The sequence below is a fragment of the Neovison vison genome, chromosome 10 (assembly GCF_020171115.1).
Source record: "Neovison vison isolate M4711 chromosome 10, ASM_NN_V1, whole genome shotgun sequence".
Lineage (NCBI taxonomy): Eukaryota > Metazoa > Chordata > Mammalia > Carnivora > Mustelidae > Neogale > Neogale vison.
In genome coordinates this window covers 5,455,416-5,473,312 of record NC_058100.1, presented here as the reverse complement: position 1 = coordinate 5,473,312, position 17,897 = coordinate 5,455,416, and the positions used below count along the sequence as shown (strand labels likewise).

General features: G+C 59.9%; 1 protein-coding gene across 2 annotated transcripts; it reads left to right on the top strand.

Moving 5' to 3' along the window:
* The first annotated feature begins 1,256 nt into the window (after positions 1 to 1,256).
* Positions 1,257 to 17,836, top strand: NECTIN4 (nectin cell adhesion molecule 4). 2 transcript variants are annotated; one of them, XM_044266707.1, is made up of 9 exons: positions 1,257 to 1,573; positions 10,282 to 10,641; positions 12,149 to 12,439; positions 13,348 to 13,468; positions 14,346 to 14,494; positions 14,765 to 14,921; positions 15,321 to 15,396; positions 15,701 to 15,775; positions 16,074 to 17,836. In XM_044266707.1, the coding sequence occupies exons 1-9, from the start codon at positions 1,498 to 1,500 to the stop codon at positions 16,296 to 16,298; spliced, it is 1,530 nt and encodes a 509-aa protein (XP_044122642.1). In that variant the 5' UTR covers positions 1,257 to 1,497; the 3' UTR covers positions 16,299 to 17,836. The 2 variants fall into 2 exon arrangements, with proteins under 2 accessions (XP_044122642.1, XP_044122643.1); XM_044266708.1 differs by lacking the exon at positions 15,701 to 15,775.
* Positions 17,837 to 17,897: the final 61 nt, after the last annotated feature.

Here is a 17,897-nt window from a genome sequence, read left to right as displayed (position 1 = left end):
GTCCGTTTGGAAAGATGAATTTGATTTTGGCAGAGTTGAGGGCGTGGGCTGTGGGGTGTGGGAGACCCTTCCACGAGACGACCTTCCCTTACTGCTCCGGAGTCCTCCTTCCCGCCTCTGGCCAGGCAAAAGGGTCCTGCTCCCAAACTTAACCTATATTTTCTTTTCTCATGTTTCCCTCCGTATTTACCTGGTTTTCTTAACCCCAATCTGCCCATGAGCTTGTCCCTCTCCTTCACCCGGTTTTCACGGGGCTCAGAGCTGGCTCCCTTCCCCTGGCTATCCCAGACTGGCCAGGAGGGTTTTGTCTTGGACTTGGTGGTGGCATTTGATGCTCGGGGTCTTACGAGTGTGAGTACATATATTTATAAGGATTCAAGGACAGAGTATTTGAAATGAAGATTACCCTCACAAAGTCCGGACATGCTCTCATTCCATGACCGTGGGGTAAAAGGGTAAAATGAACCATGGAGAGTTATGCTGATGCGCTTTGGGGACTTCTGGTGGGGTGACAGGGAGGTACTGAAGCTGAGAGAGTCCCGCTAGGGAGCCCAGGAGGCAGGGGCTAATTTCTCCGTCAGTCCTTCGGCTTCTGCTATAGAATGTGGGATCGAGGAGGGCACCACCTAAGCTCCTTCTCCGGGATCTTTGAACTAGATCCCTGTCTCAGGGATAGAGATGTCTGAGAAAACCGTGTTACTATCGAAGCTGTATGTCCTCCAGCAAGCCTGGTCCCCTCTCTGGGCCTCTTTTCTCGTTTGGAGAATGAGGTCTATGGGGCCAGTGCTGTACTTCTCCGTTCCGGTCTTTGATTCTCAGCATCAAGGCTGAACCCCTCCAGGTGACTGGGGAACTTGGCAAGGCCCTGGGGAGGCAGCAAAGCTGGCCGGGGTGTGGGATGCTTGGGTTCCTTTCCACCCACAAGGGCCTTGCCCCTGTTCCTCCTGGCCTAGTGCCTTCCTCTTTGAGCCACCCTGGGCCTTCTTCTACCCCTCCCAGCCCCCCAACCCCCCGCCCCGCACCTTGCCTCTCCCTTCTCAGCCTCTTCCATGCTGCCAGGTAAAGCCTGGAGCTGAGGATGGGATCCCCCCTCCCTCCCCACCAGGTCCTTCCCTCCTTCCCTCCCTCACTGGCGCCCATTAGCTAGCCCAGGCCGTGGGGGCGGTGGCTGCTGAGTCTCCGTGCCAGGCCCAACCCCCGGAGACGCACCTGTTCTGACCTGCTGAGCAGGTTCCCAGGTTTCTGCCATCGTTGTTGGCCACGGCGTGGGAAGCAGCTCTAGGGGAGCTCCGAGCTCCCGACCACGGCCTTTGGGGGGTAGCTCTAGCTGGGTGGGCACAGCAGGGCTGGACCCCAGAGGGACAGGCAGGCGTGTTCGGGCCTGAAGACGCCGTGATCTCCTGTCTCCCGGTCGGTGCCCTCTCCAGCTCTAGAGCCGGCTCCCAGGGAGAACTCGGTGGAACTTCAGAAACACTGGGCAGCTCCGCCTTCTGAACGATGCCCCTGTCCCTGGGAGCCGAGATGTGGGGGCCCGAGGCCCTGCTGCTGCTGCTGCTGCTGGCATCATTTACAGGTAGGACTTGCCTGAGCCATCAGGACCCTGGCTTCTGAGGCCAAGCCAGTACACATTTACACACGCACACACACGCACACACACATACACGCGCGTACACGTAAACATTCTCTTTCCTCTGACTCTGGACTGCCGAACCGATCTGCCTCTCCAACCCCCACTTGCCAGTAGGGCCCCCCGCAGAGCCGGGGTCGCTCTTCCCCTTCGTACCCTCTTTCAGCCCCAGGCCATGTCGCCGTGTCTGGATTCCCCGATCACCTCTGCCACAGCCTCGCCTAAGAAACAAGACATGGTGGCCCGGGCAGGTGGGCAGGGTGGGGGGAGCAGGTAGGGACCCTCTCACCCCAGGGCTTCCTGGAGGCTCCTTCGCCTGCCCCCCAGGCTCCAAAACTGCTGACTGGTGTTGGGCTGACTCAGGGCTGAGCCGGTTTAGAATCATCAGAGGTAGGAAGCCTGATGCCCAGAGAGTAGACAGGGCGTTCCTGTTTCCTTCTCCCCTCTCCCTGATGTCCGAGAGTTCCGAGACCAGAGCACCTGCCGGGAGACAGCTGGGGAGCTGGAAGCTCCTCCACTCCGGCCCCTCTCTCTCCCTGGGCACACTGTTAACCGTCTGGGTGGTCAGTTGGGCGTGATACTTGGATGAAGGGGGGTCTAGGGTAGGGAACCTTCTAGACGGGGTGTGGCCTCCTTTTGTTTATTCCCTGTCCCCTTATTTCCTTGACTAGATGCCTTCTGTTACTCTTGTCTGATGCGTACGAGTTACTGGAATTTATAATCTTCAGAGAAGCGGAGGGAGAGAGAGAGAGAGAGAGAGAGAGAGAGAGTGTGTGTGTCTATGCCGGCGTGTGCACAGTGAGACCACAGTGGGATTCCCTAGGCTGCTTCCAGGGTAATGAGTAAATGAGGAATCTTTGTCCTCGGAAGACAGAGCCCTGTCCCGATGGCCCCAGGCCCAGGTGCAAAGGAATCTCATTGTTGAGCAGTGCACTGCAGTGATTCCCGTCTCTGTCCCCCGCTGAAGCTGGGGGGAGAATGAGGCACAGATGTGCGGGTGGGTGGGTGCCACACTTGCTCTGATCTTATAAAGGGGGGGACGGGTCGTTGGCCAGCCTCCAATCACAGGATACTGAGCTTCAACCCCTGCCTCCCACCCCGTCTCAATTCCCATTTTCCAGACGACCCTCCTCACCTGCTCAGGCTCAGAGGGTGGGGTCCAGTCCCTGGGGCCAGGGAAATTGGCAGCCGCTCTCCTGTGGGATCTACCCACCCCCGAATGATGGCATCATGGGGTCTCAGGACATGGAAGGGACTGGACAGGCCCCCGCTATAACTGCCTCATTTTGCAGACGGGAAAACTACCTAAGAGAAAAAGGTAGGCAAATGACATCTTAAGATTACTATATGTTAGGGGCACCCGGGTGGCTCAGTCGGTTCAGCGTCAGACTCTTGATTTCAGCTTAGGTCATGATTTCAGGGCCGTGAGATCGAGGCCCGTGTTGGGCTCTGCACTGGGCTCACACTGGGCATGGAGTCTGCTTAAGATTTTCTCTCTCCCCCTCCATTTCTCCCTTCCCCACCCACTGCTCACACACTCTCTGGCTCGCTCTCCCTCAAAAAAAAAGAAAGAAAAAAGAAAAGAAAAAGATGACCAGTGTTAGAAGTATGACCAAGGTGACTGTCTTGGTCTCCCAGCCCCTTGCCCATTAAAGGCTCGCGCGTCTGGGTGGATGCTGGGTGCAGCTGGGGTGCTAGCTGCTGGAGACAGAGTGGGGACCACCTGTGGTCCCCGCTTTTGTTCTCCAGGACACAAAGCTGTTCTTGCTGAGAAGCCCAGGGAAGGGGAAAGGAGGCATCCTGTAGTCAGGGCATCACCCTGACCTTGCTCGCTGCCTGATGAGGGGGGAGCTATGGCTATGGGGACATCCTGGCCCCAGGATTATCCCGGGGACCCGGTGCCCAGTCAGCCACCACTCCGCTGGGGCTGCTAGGACGTGTGCGGGGTTGGAGGGTACTCTGAAGCCTGGAGCTCAGTTCCCAGCCTGGTGACCCCCTCCACCACCACCCCCATTCTGGCTCCTCTCTGTGTAACCCCCCGGGAAGCAGGACTGTTTTTGTTTCTGAAAAAGCCTTGGACAAGAGGTCAGGAGTCTTGCATTCTGGCCCCATTTCTGCTATGAATTTGCTAGGTGACCTTGGGCAGCTGAGAGTGTGGACTTCAGCAGACCAGGAGGTAGGACCTGCTGATCTCCATGGATCTTCCAGCTTTGCAGGCCTAGGGCTTTGTGACTGTCCAGCCCCTGACTGGGGCAGGGGGCGGGGGCGGTCGGTGCTGGGTGCTGGAGGAAGAGGTCAGTCCAGCCGTGTGACGCAGGGCTTTCCTGGCCCATCTCTTGGGTGGGGGGACCAAGGGGACCTATACCCTGGATGCTGCCTTCTGCCCCTGCCCGGCTGCAAATCAATGCCCACCCTCCCCAACTCCCGGCCCTTAGAGCTCTGAGCCTCAGGGCCCTGCCCCACCCCTGCCAGGGAGACGCCTGACACCACAGCTCTTTGTCTCTCCTTAATGGGATGAGTTTCCGGGTGAGGTCCCCTCCCTTCTCCCTTCCCCATCTCCTGCCCCAGGGCCCAGGGGCCCAAAGCTACAGACCCAAATCTATAGCTATCCCTCCACTAGATGCTTGTTCCTTGCTCTTTTTCTGGGCCCAACTGGGTCCTGTAAGACCAGAGGGTGAGGGCTTCCCTGAATTCTGTGGTCTGCCCTCCAAGGATTAGGATCAGCTTTCTACCCGAGGTTAGTTTCCTAGAAAGGGAGGGGCCCCATCCTTGCTTTTCTACTCCTGTTTACCGAGGGGGGCAGGCCGAGAGGGGCAGGCCTAGTCGGGCAGGAGGTACCCAGACCTGGGGAAGCCAGCAGGGGAGGCCAGCTTCCCCACCCAAGGTGGCGGAGGCTAGGAGAATCCCACGGAAGCCGTGTGGCCCCAGTGACCTTGGTCCCACCATAGTGTTTCAGGGGGGCTGGGCTAAGGGGTCCCCAGCTCCAGAGATGGCAGAGGAGTTTGCCCCCAGACCATGGTCCCAGCTTCTAGACCGCAGCGTTGGGACCCTGGAGCGCTGCAGGCTGAGGAGGACGGCCACCGTGGGGAGCAGGCCGTGTGAAGGGAGGAGGCCTGGATCTTCTGGCCCCACGACTTCCCCTGGCACTGACCAAAGCCGAGCCGAGCGAAGGGCTGGGAGTGGGGTGTGGAGCTGAGTCGGGAGGGAAGGGAGCAGAGGACCTGGGTCTGACACTGAATCTCACGGAAGGTTGAAGGTCAAGTTTAGAACTGGGGGCCTGTGAAGGAGGGGGACTGGATCCATCTTCCACGGGCCGGGGAGCCTCTGGTCTCAGGAGTTTTTCCCCAGGTTCGCTGGGCACCCCCTCCCTGCTTGCCTTTAAGACTGGTTGAGTCCCGAGAGCTGGGTTGAGGGATGATGTGGGGTGAGGCAGAGCTAGCCCCCACTTTGGGGGGGGCGTGGCAGGATTTCGGGGTGGGGGACGGCTAGGATCTCAGGAGTTTGAGAGACGCTGAATTCTGGGTCTCCCACCCACAGTGTGGCTGTTGTGGTGACTCAGCCGGGCTCAGACTCTGGCTCCGGGGGGGTTTAGGGGACTTATCTGCGCTGGGAGCTGTGTCTGGGCCAGAGCCGGGCTGCCTCGAGGCCTGTCCCCTGCATTGTTCTCGCCTCCCCCCTGGCATCGGTGTGGCCCCCTCCCCAGACACTAATCTGTGGGTGGGCACTTTGCCCGGGTTGGGAAGCTCTCACTAAGCTGGGGGGCTTAGGACAATGGGGGCTAAGTGAGGGGCTGGGATGAAGGCGGAGGGAGAATCTCTTAGTTTTCTGAGTTCCTTAGCACTCGGCCAAGGCCAAGGTTGTGGGAGGAAGCGTGGAAAAAAATGGGCTCCCAGGTTGTTGATGCCACCTGTCCCACAGGGGGGGCTTCAGGGCTCCTCCCGGGTCCTCTGTCTCACCCCAGACTCTCCCACAGATTCCTGCTCTGTCTGGTAGAGGCTGCTGCTGTGGGGTGAGGGGCAGCAAGTGTTAACAAAGGAGAATGAGCCCCTGGACAGCTTGGACCCCTCCCCTTAGCCTTAGGCACGATCCCCCCTTCCCCCCAAACCCACACCAGACAGCCCTTACCCCAGGCCTGGAGCTAGAGCTGGTTTTTCTGGTGGTGGCAGGAGCAGCGGCAGCAGAGGTCTGACAGATTCCCAGGGAGAGAGAGGCCTCCTGGGGGGGCCCCCCCCAGGGGCTGGTGGGGGGGCACTTGGGGAGTGGGGGAGTGGTGAGAAAGGTGGGGGTCCTTCTAGTAGGAACCTGAGGAGCAAGGGTAGGGTGAGCTTTTGTTTTGCTCTACTGGGGAGTCCTGGATGGCAATTTCCCATCACCTGGAGGGACAGTGACCTCATCTCTGGGTACCTACCTACACCTGAGATGAATCTGCCCTCAAGTCTGGGGTGAGGTGGGGAGGGGTGCCTGGCAACACTCCAGCTGAGACGCAGAGGTGAAGGCACAGAGCCACATGCCCCTGACGGAGCTAGGACAGACAGACATGCAGAGCCAGGAAAACCCAACATCAAAATATTTCCTCGGTGTTCAGAGCCCCGCGGCCGGGGACGCGCGCCGTGCACGCGGACATGAGAGCCGTGCACGGAGTCGAGTCTGCGCATACGTTCGCCCGCACTCGCCACTCCACGGCTCCCCTCTCCCCACGCGGACAAGCACCTCCACTTCCCTAACAATGAGCTGTGAGCACACACGAGTGTGAAACACTCCCCAGTTCGCGGAAGGAGCCGGCCTCACCGGTGAGCCCCGCGCTGAGACCTGCCAGGCCCTCTCCTGAAGATGCCCTACACGTAGGGGCTCCCACTGACTCCCTCCCCCTCCTGGCACACCCTCCTCCAGGCCCCCTGCATGTCCCCACCCCATCTGCACCAGCCGGGATACTGATGGAGAAAGCCCCCCCTGAAGGAAAGCCTCCTTTCCCAAAGACGCTGCCATCCGTGGCTGCCTGCCTCAGTGTCCCCTCTGGAGATCGGAGGCGGGGCCTCACCCAGAGAGGGAGGTTGAGACCCAGGCCTGGTATAGGGGAGCCGGCAGCCAGCCCAGGCCAGGAATGGAGGGCTTGTCTGGGAGCGGGCGGGGTACACAGAGGGCAGGGCCACAAAGAGGCCCGTGGGGGCCAGGCCAGGGGTGGGGGAGGCTGAGGGCAGGGATCCCGTCTGGCCAGTTGGGCCTGTTCCTTCCCTTGCGCAAGGTGGTGGCTGGTGGCGGCTGCGGCTAGGCACCGAGCGAGCGGCAGCGTCTGAATCACTACGGCTCCTGACCAGCGTCCCGGGGCTCCCGGGAGGAGGGGTGTGGACGGTCAGAGGGGGGAGTGACCAGCCAGCGCAGCCCACCGGCCTCAGCAAACGATCTGCAGTAGAAGGGTCCATGGGCTTGGCCGGGCCCGGCAACCACATGCCCGCAGGGTGACCTCACCAGGCAGGCGGTGCGTCTCCTTTGCTCTGGTGACATCATCATGCTGACGCCGGGCGGGCACTGGGTGGGGGAGAGAAGGAGGAGGCAGTCCTGGCCTGCCCTGGCCTGGAAGTCTGGGCTTCTGGGTCCAGTTAGCCCAGGCAGGGACCCTAGAGCCCAAGTTCCCTCTTCTTCCTTTGTAGCCGGAGCACACTTGCGTGTACGTGTGTGCGAGTGTGTGTGTGTGTGTGTGTGTGCACGTGAACTGGAGGAGAGTGTGCTCCTGCTGAACAGTGGATCAGGACAGTGGGGGGCTGTGGGAGAGGTCCTGGAGGGACTCCCCTGTTTGCCTACTACCTCACCCTGCAGGGCTCCCGCTTGTTACTGGGGAGCGGGGATCCTGGACTCATCGGGAGGGACTGGGAGGGACGGGGAGGAGACGACTCAGGCATTTATGCCTCGTACCCTAAAGAAGGTACGTGTCAGGGAAAACCTGGCTGATCAGTTGTGGAGAGGGGCAGATGGCTGGCAAGGGCAGGGATAGGGATGGAGATATGCCATCTGACATCGTCCCAGAAATAGTCTTTAGGGAGGTTAGAGCGGCCCAGTGGACCAGGGCTTGGGATCCCGGCGCCCACAGACAGCAGCATCTGAAGCGGAGCTTGTGCTGGGGGTGATCCCCTAACTCAAGCCCACCTCTAGCCCTTCCTTGACAGCCTGGCTCACCCCAGTGCCAGGAGGAGGTGTCTGGAAGGGGTGCGGGTAGTTAGCTGGACTCCCCAGGCCGGGCTGGGTGGAACCAAGACCAGCTTAGGCAGGTCGGGGCCCTGGTATCTGGCCCTGCAGGTCTGTCCCGTCCTGTTCAGGTCCTCCCAACGGCATCCTCCCTCTGCCCCTGCTGGCAGGGCCATGGGACCCCCTGCCCCTGGCCCGGGCTCTGAGTCCCTGGAACCCTCTGGTCCACTCTGGTGGGGCTTCACCTTCTCCCTGGAGAACTGCACCTCCCCACCCCCCCGCCTCGCTTCTTTCTCCCTCTGTACGGTCCAGAGCTGCTCCCTTTAGCCGCAGACCCAGGTAGGCAGCCTACCAGCCCACACCCCTGGTTGCCGTGCCAACCCCTTCCCCGTCTGCCCAGCCCAGCTGAAGACTCATTCCTCTTCCTTCTACCTTTTCCTTCTTCTGCCTCTCTCTTTCTCTCTCATTCATTCATTCAGTCCATAAAATGAATCGGCCACCCATTAAGTGCCACCGAGCGCTAAATCAGAAACCAGGTTTCCCACCGTGATGTCTCGGGGAGCTCTGTCCAGTGGAACTGGCAGACAAGAAAAGAGCGAACGCCATCCGGGGGATGCAGGACTCTGGTGAGGCGAGAGCAGGGTGCCAGGGCAGAACAGGGGAGGGCACCTCGCCCTGCCCGAGGTGGAGATGGGGGTGGGGGAGGCAGGACTCTCGGAGGAATTGATGTCTAAGTGGAGTCCTGAAGGATGACTAGTCCCAGCCCGGACGAGCGGAGCTACCAGACAGAGAGGGAGGAGGGCCTTCCAGGAGGGGCCCAGTGTGCGCGAGGCGTGTGCAGGGCTGGCCAGAGGCAGGGGCTGCGGTTGCGGGATGTCCGTTCCAAGGCAAGGAACTCTCGCCACCCCAGGCAGAGCCCCTACTCTGCCCCTACACTGTGCTTCCCACGCTTTATTCCACAGCTCCCCGTGGATTTCTCCCCGACCCCAAGCTGCCCCAGGCCCTGCCTCCCTCCTGAGTCACTCAGCCTAGAAACCAGGGACTTGTCTTTGTCTTTTGTCTTTCATCTCTTCTTCTGGTCAGTGATCAAATCCTGCCCAGTCTCCCAGGGGCGCCCCCACCCCCGCCGCCCCCGTCCCACAGCACGAACGTTCCTAGTGTCTCTGTCTTCAGCGTCCCTGCTTTCCCGTCGGAGGGCACGTCGCCCCTGGCCCCTCACTGCGCTGATTTCCCAGGACCTCCTCTACCTGGTGTGGAAGGCCTGACCTCGTGTCCCTCTCAAGCTCCACACACACCCTCTGCCTGAGGTGTGTCCTTCCCTCTCTGCTTCCTGAACCGGCCCTCAGGTCTGCCCACCTCGGCCCCACACCCGGAATCCCTTTCCAGGTCTCTCCCCATTCTGGTCCTCCCCGACGCCTGCATGAGGCCCTCCCACAGGACTCAGGTCCCCAGTGACTGTCCCATCCTACAGCTAGCCTGCCACACACCACTGGGCACTAGACCCGAGTCTGTCCCACGTTTCTGTATTTGTCCCCAAATCTACTTCTTCTTTCTGAACAGATCTCAGGTTACATGAGGGCAAGGAAGGGATCCTTCTTGGAAAATGAGGGGACATGATAGCGATGCTGGGGAGCCTCGTGGATGCACACTTCCTCGCTGGTCCCTGTCTCTGGTCCTCTGCTCCTGGCCCGGGTCCTGACCCCGTCGCCGTGTGTCTGCCCTGACCTCATCTCTCTGGGTCTCTGACCTGGGGCCTCTCTGTTCTTCTGTGACTTGCTCATTCCTGTCTCTGAGCCTTGGTTCGTGCCATTCCTCCCACAGAGAATACCTTCTTCTCTCTGGGAATCCAGGTCTCTCATCTTCAAGCCATGAAAAGAATGTTCTGAAAGGCTTCTTGGGCTGGACCCTTCCCACACTACATGCCCCATAGTAGACGCCAGCTGTTTTTGACCCCTGCTGTTTTCGACCCCTGCCTTGGCTCCTGGCCATACCTCTTGAAAACATTCATTTCCCTGCCCGCCCCCCTTGGTAGGTGGAACCTTCTGTGAAAGTTTGTCGCTGGCTTCCCCTGTCTTTTCCACGTAAAATCCATTTCTGGGACAGGGCCATGAGCTCCCAGAGGGCAGAAGCTGGGTAACTCTCTTTCAGCTAGAGCCTCCCACCTCAGGATTCCCCGGGACACAATCCTGGGCTGGAAGAGGGTGTGACCCTTGCAGCCAGGGACCCGGTAGCCTTAGGCAAGCACTTCCTGTCTCTGGGTCTCAGTTTCCTCATCTGTTAAATGGTGATAATGACGCCCACCTCTTGGGCAGGTTTTGTGGATCTAATGAGGTAATGGACAGAAGGTGCTTGGCAAGCACAAAGTGAGTTCTGGTGGCCTTCTCTGTCATCATGCATCATGCCCCCACCCTCACCCCCCCACCCCGGTTCCTGAGACACCCCTAATCTTGGCCGCTCCTGTCCGCCCCCTGCAGGCCGGTGCCGGCCCGGCGAGCTGGAGACCTCGGACGTGGTGACCGTGGTGCTGGGCCAGGACGCCAAGCTGCCCTGCTTCTACCGAGGGGACCCCGGCGAGCAGGTGGGGCAGGTGGCCTGGGCTCGGGTGGACGCGGGCGAGGGCCCCCGGGAGCTAGCGCTGCTGCATATCCAATACGGGCTGCACGTGGGCGCGGCCTACGAGGGCCGCGTGGAGCAGCCGCCGCCCCCACGGAGCCCCCTGGACGGCTCCGTGCTCCTGCGCAACGCGGTGCAGGCCGACGAGGGCGAATACGAGTGCCGCGTCAGCACCTTCCCCGCGGGCAGCTTCCAGGCGAGGCTGCGGCTCCGCGTGCTGGGTAAGTGGGGGCGCCGGGTGCGGTTGTGGGGGGGCCGCGGGTGCAGTTGCCCGAGGTCCGCGCAGGAGCCCGGGGACGCAGAGATGGGGTCTGCAGAATTGCATGGGGCGGAGGGAGAGCAAGACTAAGAGGGGGAGGGCCCTGCGGGGGTGAGGAGGCCTCATCCAGTCCGTCCTCCTACCCAATCTAGAAATTCTCTCCAAGTGACCTCAACAGCTTGCTACCTACAGCTCTGTCAGCCTTGGGGAAGAATCCATTTATTAGAACATTCTTCCTTCTGTTGACCTGCACACACACCCCCTCCCCCAGCACTCACGACTTGGTCACTCTGGCCTTCGGAAGCAATGAGGCCCAGACTCATTCTGCCTTCTGTACCCCAGCCTTTCAGAGGCTTCTGCACCCCAGCCTTTCAGAGGCTTCTGCACCCCAGCCTTTCAGAGGCCTTTCCTCTCCCCAGCCCACCTCCCATCTCCTCTTCTGGAAGCTACACTTGCTAGTTTCTGCGACAGTTCTGCCAAAACCACTCATTCACAGCCTCTCTTGCCATCCTGGGTTCCATGGTTTTAAAACATGGGGCTGATGGGAGCCTGAGTGGCTCAGAAGGTTAAGGGTCTGCTTAGGCTCAGGTCACTATCCCAGGGTCCTGGGATCAAGACCCACATTGGGCTCCCTGCTCACTGGGGTAGCCTGCTTCTCCCTCTGCTTGTGCTCTCTTTCTCCCAAATACATAAATAAAATATAAAAAAAAAAATCATGGGTCTGAGATAGGGACACACAGACCCAGCTTTGACTAGCGTGGCTGATACTTTTCTCGGTCTGGACCTTCTGTGAATGTGGCTGGATTGGAGATCACAATCACTTTTAAACCACTGCTCTGCACTGTGGGCACTTGTGGTCCACAGATGCCCCAGACCTGTGGTCTAGTTAAGTCTTTTCCATTCTGAGCTTGAGCTGGACATGTTAGGAAGATAAAAAATAAAGACCTTTAGTTTCCCCTTATCCACGTGGAACTTAGTAACACTAGCCTTGGGGGTGAAAATGCCCAGTGTGAATCTTGGCTTCCTCCCCTCACAGCTGATGATCTGGGACAAATGATTTCACCTGCCCAAGCTTCAGTGTCCTCTCTTGTAACTCAGGGGTAATGATCCCTATTTTGCTGGTCTGTTGACAGGATTAAATGAAATAACATTTATAAAGTGTTCAGCACAATACCCCGCACATAATGAGTACTTTGGAGGTGGTGGCTGTAATTATTAGGGTACAGATGTTGTTTGTTTACTTCACTAGTTTATTAAAAAATGATCCATGCTCATGATAAAAAAAATATCAAATAATAGAGAAAGGTACGAAGTCAGCTGAAATTCTACCACTCATCTGGTGTCTATGTTGGTGAAATAAGAGAAGAAAAAGGGCCAGAAAATGTTTGCCTGTGCAAGACACAGTTGGGACAGGGCAGGGCCTCCTGGTGGGTGTGCTGACCTCAATCCCTGCCTCCCACCACCCGCAGTGCCTCCCCTGCCCTCTCTGAACCCTGGTCCTGCGCTAGAAGAGGGCCAGGGCCTGACGCTAGCAGCCTCCTGCACAGCAGAGGGCAGCCCAGCCCCCAGCGTGACCTGGGACACGGAGGTCAAGGGCACCGCGTCCAGCCGCTCATTCAAGCACTCCCGCTCAGCGGCTGTCACGTCCGAGTTCCACCTGGTGCCCAGCCGCAGCATGAATGGAAAGCCGCTCACCTGCGTGGTGTCCCACCCCGGCCTGCTCCAGGACCAGAGGATCACCCACGTCCTCCATGTGGCCTGTGAGTACATGGATCTTGGGAAGAGAGACCCTGAGCCACCGCAGCCTGGCCAGGCTGGATCCCGAAGGCCCCCTTGTGTGGCCGAGAGAGCATTGGTGCAAAGGGAGATGAGCCCGTCCCGGATGACCTTGAGGGATCACTCAGACCACTCTGACCTTCGGACCTTATTTACAAGGGAGATTGCGCTGCTCTGCAGGGTTGTGGGGAGAATTGGGTAGAAACACGGGATTGAAAACCCGTTTTGAAATACGTGCAGACAGACAGGCTTGCCCAGGGCCGCCGGCCACACCGCGCGGCCTTCATGCTCGTGGGACAAGCCCTCCTTCCGCTACCTACCAGCTGTTACTCAGTCTTGTTTGTCTGCCTTGTCCCCAGCAGTGGCAGGAGTGTCATTATATGGACTTGACAGGGCTGTGATCGGAATCAGAAGCCACAAAGGCCAAGGCCCTCACACACAGAGAGCTTTAGATGATCCTCAGGAAGCGGCAGATAGGGTTTTCCTGGCATTCAGGTCTCAGCCTCTTCGGGCGGAGGACTCTTTTCTGTTCGTACTAACTCCGCATCTGGCCCAAAGTAGGTCCTCGGCAAATGTTTGTTAAAGAGATATGTGAATGAGCAGGATCGTTGAGCCTTTGGAAAATCAGGGAGCGTTTATGCAACACCTGTTCTGTGACTCGCCCACCGCGGGCAACCACAGGGATTCAGAAAAAGTGTGAATCTTTTCTGAGGGACTTGGAGGCTCATTGCCCAGATGAATCAATATGGACATGGAGCTCGGAGAGGGGAGGGGGCCGTGCCGCAAGGACCCAGCCAGGATGGGCAAGCTGGGTTCGGCGCCTTCGAGGAACAGCTTGATGGCCTGATCAAAGCCTCATTCCCCTGCTTTCTCCTCCCACCTCCCATGCCAGTCCTCGCTGAGGCCTCTGTGAGGGGCCTTGAAGACCAGAAGCTGTGGCAGGTTGGCAAAGAAGGAGCCACTCTCAAGTGCCTGAGCGAAGGGCACCCCCCACCCTCGTACAACTGGACACGGTAAGGGCCTAGCCCCGGGGACAGTCCCTGCCTTACTGGGCCGCCATGTGCACCTTATGGGCTGGGACTATGTATCCTGAACCCCAAATTAATGGGGGCCCATGCCCAGACCTGTGCAAGATTACCTGTGGTCACAAGGACATTATCATTGGCTCCTACCAGGGAGTCTACCATACGTGGTCACTGGGAGGGAATAAGACAGTAAGTCCTTGGGGGTTTTTTCCCCCCTAACTTTAGAATTATGACATACAATACGCTATCTTAAATATTAGCGTTTTATGTATTTAGGTGAGTGCCTAAAGTGGGCGAGACAAAAACCTAGAGGTAGCCGTGACTGCTCTTAAACCGACACCATGACCCCCAAGAATGGCTGGCACCTCCGCCGGATCGGGTTGGAGCCGTCCAGGGGCTCGGGGAGGGGTCAGGCGCCCCCCGACAGGCACGCTCTTGTACGCTGAGCCGTGCACGTGACCTCGTGCCTTGGGCTCCGCTCTAGTGTCCTGATGTTAGGGATGCCGGGTGCTGGGGCGTGCGGTCACATTTTCCAAGTACGGCTGAGCCTAGCTAGGAAAGGGGTGTCCTGTCGTGTGGCCCTCAGACCACGTCGGCCTGCTGCCCGGCGCCGGATGGCTTGAGGCCTGTGGGAGCCTGTGGGATGGCTCGCGTGTGGATCTTCCCCGGGTGTGTGTGGGGGGTGCCCGGGTCAGGCTGGGCGGCGGGGAGAAGGGGCCTCTGCCTGGACCTGCCCAGGGGAGGGAGGGGCACCGTGGGAACAGCCAGCGGCTCTGGGTGACGTCATGGGGGAGGGAGGTGGAGAGCTGCCCAGGCACGTCGGGTGGTGGCAGCCTCCGCCCGCCCCAGCTTCCCTGTCCTCCAGGTTGGACGGGCCCCTGCCCAGCGGGGTCCGAGCGGAAGGGGACACGCTGGGCTTTCCTCCGCTGACCACAGAGCACAGTGGCATCTACGTGTGCCACGTCAGCAATGAGCTCTCCTCCAGGGACTCTCAGGTCACTGTGGATGTTCTTGGTGAGCACCCAGGGCAGACACAGGGCAGGGGTAGGGGGGTGGCGGGTGCTGGACCAAGGGCCTGGAAGGCCACTAGCAAACAAGACGGAGAGGGTGAACTGTGGGAGTGCTGACTGCGGGGGACGGGGCTGCGCGACTACTTTGCAGACGGTCAGGCTGAGCCGGTGGTTTGGGATGTGTTCGGGGAGGACCAGGCTGCAGGGTTTGTGAGGGCTGCGGGTGGGTCAGGGGTCTGAGCATCCCCCTTAGACAGAGGCCTGTCCCTGGCAGACCCTCAGGACGCCCCCGGGAAGCAGGTGGACCTGGTGTCGGCCTCTGTGGTGGTGGTGGGGGTGATCGCCGCCCTCCTCTTCTGCCTCCTGGTCGTCGTGGTGCTGCTCATGTCTCGCTACCACCGGCGCAAGGCTCAGCAGATGACCCAGAAGTAGTGAGTACCGCCTGTCCCCGGCGGGTGGAGCTAAGCTGGGAGCAAAGACCAGGTGAGCGGGAGGGGTGGGCAGGCCAGGGGAGAGAGGGGAGACTGGGAGCTTGTGGTCGGGAGGTGGTCCAAGGGCTTCGGGAAGTGGGAAGGGTTCGGACCACAGCTGGAGGGGGAGAACCGCACTGCTGAGTGAGGGTCCGGTCCGGATGCCCGGGCATCACCGAGCATGTACACTCCGGCACACGCGCGCGCACACGCGCTGTCACCTGCAGCCACTCACTCACACGTGGGGACAGACAGCACCCGCCCTCTCCAGCGCCATCTCACATGGGCTTGGCCACAGCTGGGCCCACGCTGGGAGCCCAGGACCAGCGTCAGCAGCTAATGGGAGCCTGTTTTTCCCAGTGAGGAGGAGTTGACCCTGACCAGGGAGAACTCCATCCGGAGGCTGCATTCCCATCACGCGGACCCCAGGAGCCAGGTGCGTGCCGGGGTTGGGTGCATCCCCGGGGCTGGGGGTCCCTCTGCGCCCCAGGAGCACAGCCCTCCCCCGGGTCCAGCCCCTGACTCGCAGCGGGGGCTGGCGTGGGGGACCTGGAGGCGCGGCTGCCCCGGGCCTGGGGGCTGTGCTGAGAGCCACCATCCGCCGCGGTTCCGGGTGAGGCTGAGTGGTTGGCGGGGGATGCCCGCGTCAGGGAGAGTGCACAGGTCGGGTTGGGGGAAGAGGTGATGAGGGAGGACGGGGAGCCCTGTTCTGACTCCTCCCCCGTGTCCGGGACCCACAGCCGGAGGAGAGTGTAGGGCTGAGAGCCGAGGGCCACCCTGATAGTCTCAAGGACAACAGTAGCTGCTCTGTGATGGTGAGGCCCCCGGCCCCACCGGCGTCCCCACTGCTCGCCTCAGGCCCCTCTCCTGCTCCCGGAGGTGGCCGGCCAGCAGCCCCACCCCAGTCCCTGTGTCTCTGCCCCCGCACGTCTGCCGTGCCTGTGTTCTCCCTCCGTCCTTCCCCGTGCGGGACACTCGCTCCCGGGCCCCAGCTCCGAGCCCCGGAGCTTTCGCCTCACCTCTGACCCTTCGGCTCCCTCCCTGCCCCGGCTGCCCATCCCGTCTGGTGGCCCTGCCTGGGTTCCTGACGCACCCTCCGTCCTCGGTGTCCAGAGTGAAGAGCCAGAGGGCCGCAGTTACTCCACACTGACCACGGTGAGGGAGATCGAAACACAGACAGAACTGCTGTCTCCGGGCTCTGGGCGGGCCGAGGAGGAGGAAGACCGGGATGAAGGCATCAAACACGCCATGAACCATTTCGTTCAAGAGAATGGGACCCTGCGGGCCAAACCCACGGGCAATGGCATCTACATCAATGGGCGGGGGCATCTGGTCTGACCCAGGCCTGCCTCCCTCCCCTGAACCCGGCTCCTTCTGCTGACCTGGGGAATCTCTACTCATCACCGGGGCCTCCCTACACACCTTGTTTCTTGAGGAAGCTGCTCCCCGTCCCACTGACTGCTCGACATTTTCCTCCAACCCTTCTGTTCGGCGAGGGTGGGGCTCTGCCGGTTGAGCCCTCCCCGCCCTCCGATGTGTGCGTGTGCACACACACGATTGTGTGACTGTTCACAGACCCTGTGCGTGTGCGCGTGTGCATGAATGTGTGTGTGTGTGTGTGTGTGTGACAGGCCAAGTGAACTAAGATGGGCTTGGCTTGTGTATGGCGTGGCTATGTGCCCTCTACCTGGAAGCCCAGGTTATCCCCTCAGACCCCAGAGCAGTATTAATGACGCAGAGGTTGGAGGCGAGAGGCGGAGACTGTGGGTCAGACCCAGGTGTGCAGGCAGAGCTGGAACTGGATTCCGGCCTCCTGAGCTGGGGAGCCGGGCTCCCACCACCTCGCCCCGGAGGCCAGGGGCACATGTTGAAGTGGCCGGCCCAGGGGACAGCCAGGGACTAGCGCTCTTACTGGAGAAGCCCTTGGCCTTCCGGTGTTCTCTGGTGGCCTCTGCTGGCGTCTGGGCCTGCTGCATGTGCATATTTTCTATACCTAAGCCTGCTGGGGGAGCTTCTTCAAGGAATACCGCTCCGAATACTTTAATAAGAGAAAACACATCTTTAAAAACAAAAACAAAAACAAAAACAAAAAAAAACTTTTGATTTATCTGGATGTTTGTTATTACTTGGTTGGCTTAGCTTGAGGCCAGCCGCCATGGGAAGTCAGCAAACCTGGACCTTGCTCAGACCCTGGCAAGGGGTCCATACCCGGGCTTTGGAAAGGTGCTTCTTCGAAAGCACTTGAATTGAGGCGGCCTCCTGGGTGGGAGCCTGGCGCTGTGGGGTCTGAGTCGGGGCGGGAGCCCCTGGGTCCCTGGCTGCAGGAGGACAGGGTAGGGTCTTGGCCCCTTCCCCCAGCTGCCTCTCTCCTCCTCACTGCATCCACAGTGGTCTGTGGTCCCTCGGGGTCGGAGTGGGGGGGTTGCAGAGACTGGGGGACAAGGGCTCCTGGTTTGGTTGTGGTGTCAGGGAAATAGTGTAGTGATTACAGCCCAAGGGAGGGGGGAGTTAGGGTGGTGTGAAGGAGTTGCTTGGGACAAGAATGTCTCCTTTCCCCCAGGAGCCTTGGGATCACTCCCCTGGGGCTCTTCCCACGGTTTCTGCTGGTCTGGACTGGGGTCGGACACTGTGGATTGTCACCTGACCCACCTGAATACGCTCAGCCAGAACACCTAGGTTTTGTGCCCAAACCCTACTTGCCTGAAATCCTCTGGATTTCGGACCAACAGAGAGATGCCATCCCCTGCTCCCCAGCCAGCCCAGGAATTTGAATGCGGAGCCCAAAGATCTGGGGTCTTAGTCTGTACATTTTGTGTAAATATGTGCATATTTGTACATAAAATGATATTCTGTTTTTAAATAAACAGATAAAAGCTGTTGTGCCTGGTTCGTCTCTCACCCTTGGACTATGTGAGCCCTGAACCACTCAGCACCCTT

Bases quoted from the DNA above. Each gene is read 5' to 3' on its own strand.
- NECTIN4 (XM_044266707.1), top strand. From the start codon at position 1,498: ATGCCCCTGTCCCTGGGAGCCGAGATGTGGGGGCCCGAGGCCCTGCTG. The intron at 13,469-14,345 runs GTAAGGGCCTAG...CCTGTCCTCCAG, and splicing joins CCCTCGTACAACTGGACACG to GTTGGACGGGCCCCTGCCCA. The intron at 14,922-15,320 runs GTGAGTACCGCC...TGTTTTTCCCAG, and splicing joins CAGCAGATGACCCAGAAGTA to TGAGGAGGAGTTGACCCTGA.